Here is a 6,000-nt window from a genome sequence, read left to right as displayed (position 1 = left end):
GTTGTAAACAGTGGCTTGGTAAAAGGGAAAAAGTCCAACCACAACCAAGAAGGGAACTTCATGGAAAAAAGGTTCTTCTCTCTATCTGGTGAGATTGCAAAGGAGTAATTCACTTTGAATTGTTACCACTTAATGCAACAATCAATGCTCAAGTCTACTGTCAGCAATTAGAGCATTTGAACCAAGCTTTGAAGAAAAAAGGACCTGCTTTAGTGAATCCAAAAGGAGTGATGTTTCATCAGAACAATGCGTGACCCCACATTGCAAAGATCATATCACAGAAGATCGAAGAGCTTGGTTGGGAAAAAATTCCTCATCCACCTTATTCTCCTGACCTTGCTCCTTCAGACTACCATTTGTTTCGTAGTTTACAGAATCATTTGGGGGACATAACTTTCACAAACCAGGAGGAGGTCGAAACTGACATTTCAGAGTTTTTTGCTTTGAAACCAAAAGAATTTTACATTGATGGGATTAAAAAGCTTGTAGATAGATGGAAGGAAGTCATAGAAATCAAGGAAAGTACATTGATGATTAAATTTCAATTAAGTATAACATTTGATCACTTGTTTTCTTTATTCAAAATTCTGACAGAACTTATGGGATGACCTGATATATGATGAAAGAGATAGAAAAAAGGAGAGTGAGGAAAATATGATTTGCTCCATTTATGGAGTGTGTATTTATCAGAGTAAACACAGACAATTTATATCCTGTTTAGATCTCTGCAAATATTTGAGAACATCAAATAGAATAAATACTGATATATATATATATATATATATATATATATATATATACATACTAATAAATCTATACACACACAACCATCTGTATACATATATATATATATGACAGGCTTCTTTCAGTTTCTGTCTACCAAATCCAATCACAAGGCTTTGGTTGGCCTGAGGCTATAGTAGAAGACACTGGTCCAAGCTGCCATGCAGTGGAACTGAACCTGGGACCATGTGGTTGGTAAGCAAGCTACTTACCACACAGCCACTCCTATATATATATATAGATATAGATAGATAGATTGATATAAATGTAAACATATGTATACATATAAATATAATTACACAAACTCCAACACACACACACACACACACACACACACACACACACACACACACACACATAGACATGTACATACATATGAATATATACATATCTATCTCTTTTTATATATGTTTAACTTTAAGGTAATGTGACCAAATTTTGTAAACAAGTATTTAGATATTTACATATTTATATGTATATATGTTTCTCTTTATTTCTTTTTCTTGTTCTTTTCTTTTCAAGAAAGCATCATTAATCAATGTAAAAGTTCAACATCACCAACTGTTTGACTGGTCTCTCTTCTGTCTGCTATATTTATCAAAGGAACACTTAGCTATACAAAGAATCTTTATGTATTTGAAAGCTTATGAACATGTAAACATTTCATTTTTTTATTAGTTGCATCTGTAAGAGAGCAACACTGGAAATTAATTTGAAGATGATAAAACAATAGCATTTGATTCATTGTGTGTCTGGGAGTTCATTGAGTAAATATGTCAGTCTGGGCAAACAGTTTAAAGCGTCTAACTTCAGACATTATTAACAAGCTGGGTTATAGTCTAGCTCCATGCTGAGATTTCTTGCTTTTCAGCTCTTTAATGTAAAAACTGAAATGCCATTACCTATGGAACCCAGCAGTCAATAATTATAGCATACCAATAATATGTTACCATTGTTGTTCATACTCACTCCTTCTCTAAGTATTTATGTGAATGTCATACATGCATATATATATATATATATTTTTGTATATATATATATATGTATGTATATATATATATATATATATATATATATATATATATATATATATATATATATATATATATACATAATGTCTTACGTTTAAGATGATTCCCATGCTTTCCCTGATGAGAAAGTTACAATTTTAATATCAAAGATTCCTATGGATCACACAGGTTGTAATCCTTTGAAACATATGTAGGAATAAAGTATGCAATTTTAACATGCATTTTCTCCATTCCTTAAATTCTTAAATATACTCAAATACCCCAAATTTCAAGTAGTTCCTGCCTTAAAAACAGGAACTAAACCACAGTTATTTTGTGTTCTTTGCTACATTGGTTTCTATTAACCCATTTATTCTATCAGAAGAATTTTTATTCATTAAGATAGAAGAAATACACATAAATATATATATATATATATATATGTATGTATGTATGTATGTATGTATGTATGTATGTATGTATGTATGTATGTATATATATATATATATATATATATATATATATATACTGGCCGTTGCCATTACTGCCTGACTGGCCTTCATGCCGGTGGTAAAAGCACCCACTACATTCTCGGAGTGGTTGGCGCTAGGAAGGGTATCCAGCTGTAGAAACTGCCAAATCAGATTGGAGCCTGGTGTAGCCATCTGGTTTCACCAGTCCTCAGTCAAATCGTCCAACCCATGCTAGCATGGAAAGCGGACGTTAAACGATGATGATGATGATGATGATGATATATATATATATATATATACATACATACAGTGGGCTACTATCTATTTCCATCTATCAAATCCACTCACGAGGCTTTTGTCAGCCTGAGGCTATAGTAGAAGACACTTGCCCTAAGGTGCCATACAGTGGGACTGAACCTGAAACCATGTGGTTGGGAAGCTAGCCTCTTACCACACAACCACACCTATATATATATATATATATATGCATATATATATATATTTAAGTGTATGTGTGTGTGTGTGTGTGTGTGTGTGTGTGTGTGTGTATGTGTGTGTACGCTTGATCCTCTAGTATTTATTTTCTAAGTCTGGTACTTATTCAGTCAGTGTCCTTTTACCTCAAATCACTAAGTTACTGGGATGTAAACAAACCAACACCAGTTGTCAAGTGGTGGCAGGGTGCAAAAAAATCCCAATCACAAAGAGACAATCACACGCACATACACAAATATGAATGCACACACACACACACACACACGCACACACACACTCACACTCACACACACACACACACACACACACACACATGACAGATTTCTTTCAGTTTCTATCTACCAAATTCACTCACATGGCTTTGGTCAGCCGAGGCCTATGGGAGAAGACACTTGTCTCAAGTGCTATGTGGTGGAACTCAACCCAAGACTACATGGTTGGGAAGCAAGTTTCTCAACTGTATGGCCACAGCTGTCCCTATGGAAAGCAAAGTTGATCTTAGCAGCATTTGGACTCAGAATGTAAAGAGGAAGAAGTTCGCAAAGCAGTTCATCTGATGTTCAAATGATTTTGCCAATCCACCACCCTCTATCTGTATATATATGTGTGTGTGTGTGTGTGTGTGTGTGCGTGTGTATATACATACATACATACATACATACATACATACATACATATGTATATATACATACATACATACATACATATATATATATACATATATTATATATATGTATGTATGTAGCGTATGTATATAAATATATATGTGTGTGTAGAGGGAGTGTCATTATGCCAACAGTATATGTATATGTGTGTGTGTGTATATATATATATGAATAGGCATACACACACACATAATAACTGGCACTCTGTTGGTTATCATGACTAGTGTTCTAGTTAATCTGATTAACAGAACAGCCAGCTTATAAAATTAAGGTGCAAGTAGATGAGCACTCCACACCCTTAACATAGTACTCAGGGAAATTCAGAGTGACACACAAAGTGACAAGACCAACCCTTTGAATTACAGATACAACTCATTTTTACTAACTGAGTGGACTGGAGCAATGTGAAATAAAATGTCTTGCTTAAGGACACAACTGCTTGAAATTGAACTTATGGCCTTGTGACTGTGAGCTGAATACTTAAACCACTAAACCACATGCCTTCACATGTATACACACAAACACACACATGCATATATATCTCTAACACCGGTACACATTTGTAATCAAATAGAATTGATTAGATCAACATCAGTCCTTATCTGACACATTTTATTAAAGGATAAAAGAGTTAGCTTTAGTGGGATTTGAACTCAGAATATAAAGGGGTGCAACTAAATATTGCATTTTGCTTATTGCTTTATTGATTCTGTCAATTCGCCATCCTTATATGACTAGAGAACCTATTACTGCATAACAGACCCATATTAGTTCTAATGTGCCAACTGCTTTTGAATAGTTTTTGGTTCTCGTTCTTCATGCATTTATGAGATAGACAGACCACTATTACAGCATCTTTATGTATACACACACACACACACACACACACATGCACACACACACATACACACACATACATACAAATATATATATATATATATATATACATATATATAAGCCTTGATATTCTATTTGAAACACTTTTCATTATTCCATTTATTACTGAATGTGGATGATTTGATTTTTTGTTGATATACCTTTATATTAGGTTTATGGTATGTCTTGTATACCTACATACGTGCATGTATGCTTGCATGCATACATGCATACATACATGCATGCATATATATATATATACATACATACATACATACATATATTTATATATATATATATATATATATATATATATATATATATATATATATATTGTCACACATTCATGGGTCATGCATCATACTTCTTATACGCACATCATTGTTGCCAATCGAGAAAAATAAATTTAGTATGATAACACGAGAAAGCAGAATAGAAAATTTAAAAATGTATATCATAGCATCAAATAACATTTGCAAATTTAGAAATAAAAGGGTGCAAATTATACATTTAAAATTCTTTGAATTATATAAAGTATACTTGATATATATATATATATATATATATATATGTTATTTACATATATTATATATATATATATATATATATATATATATATATATAATTTGATATTTATTATTTAATAAATACATATAATTGATATATATAACCAAATTAACTTATTTGTTTTAGATAAACAACAGTTAAAAAAAATTGTGTTTTTTTCCTGACCAAATCTCAGATAAATTCCACAAAGTTCCTGAAGTTATTTTTTTTTACATTACTTAGAGAGTTCCTTTGGTAATTCCACCAATAAATACCCAACTGAGTGTCTGAAAGAATTGATATTAGTTCATGGCTTTTAGACAAGACATAGTGAAAAAATTTCTTTATTGGTTTACCTCTACATTCATTGTAGTGTTATACAGAAAATTCCAATAGAAGTTCATATACTCAAAAAAAAAAAAAACAACTGAAAGAGATCAGTATCAATGTTACATGCAGCCAAAAAGAAAGAAGAAAACAGATATCTGACTTACTTCGAGATGCTTCATGAGAACTGCGACGACAACATTGACTAGGACAAACTGCGCCATCAAAACAAAAACGACGAAGTAAACGGGAGCAATAATGGGGCTAACACAGCAGTTCTTTTCGCAGTCGTCAGATGCATCACAATCTTCCCTCAAGGTATCCTAGAACAGAAAATGTTCCTTTGTGTTTTTTAATTGAACATATCAAAAATGTATTGTATTTTTGAATCAACTAGCATCTATTGTTTTGTGTGTGTGTGTGCTTGTGTGTGCGTGCATGCACGTACTTGTGTGTCTAAATATATATATACATATATGTACATGTTACCAAAAGCTACAAACTGTAATTACATGAAATCCATTATTCAGTTTAGTGTAATGATAATCATACATGGTAGAGTCATGAACATCAGAATTCAAGTTAGATTTCTTATTCCTATTTCTAATATCCTTATTTTGATTTTAATTTTTATTTTCAGTAATCCTTATTTCACTATTTGTATATGATGTTAAATATAAGCCTTTGTTTTCTGCAATTTCAACATTATCACCTAAATTTTTGTTAATGTTCACTATCAGTCTCTATACATTTTGATGTTTTTATTTTTATTTTTGTATTGATTAAGTATACTATTCTTAGGTAATTGCTAAAGGTTAATTTTTT

General features: G+C 31.9%; 1 protein-coding gene across 6 annotated transcripts in view; it reads right to left on the bottom strand.

Moving 5' to 3' along the window:
• The window catches only part of LOC106884336 (voltage-dependent T-type calcium channel subunit alpha-1G), a 1,091,242-nt gene that overhangs the window by 62,626 nt on the left and 1,022,616 nt on the right, over positions 1-6,000 (bottom strand). For all 6 annotated transcript variants that reach the window (XM_089353777.1, XM_089353782.1, XM_089353780.1 and 3 more), the window contains one exon: positions 5,343-5,498. In XM_089353777.1, the coding sequence (XP_089209903.1) occupies positions 5,343-5,498 (156 nt within the window). The remainder of the gene's footprint in view (positions 1-5,342; positions 5,499-6,000) is intronic.

Source organism: Octopus bimaculoides, chromosome 6, assembly GCF_046866305.1.
Source record: "Octopus bimaculoides isolate indiv1 chromosome 6, ASM4686630v1, whole genome shotgun sequence".
Taxonomy (NCBI): domain Eukaryota; kingdom Metazoa; phylum Mollusca; class Cephalopoda; order Octopoda; family Octopodidae; genus Octopus; species Octopus bimaculoides.
This window is presented reverse-complemented; position numbering and strand designations above follow the sequence as displayed.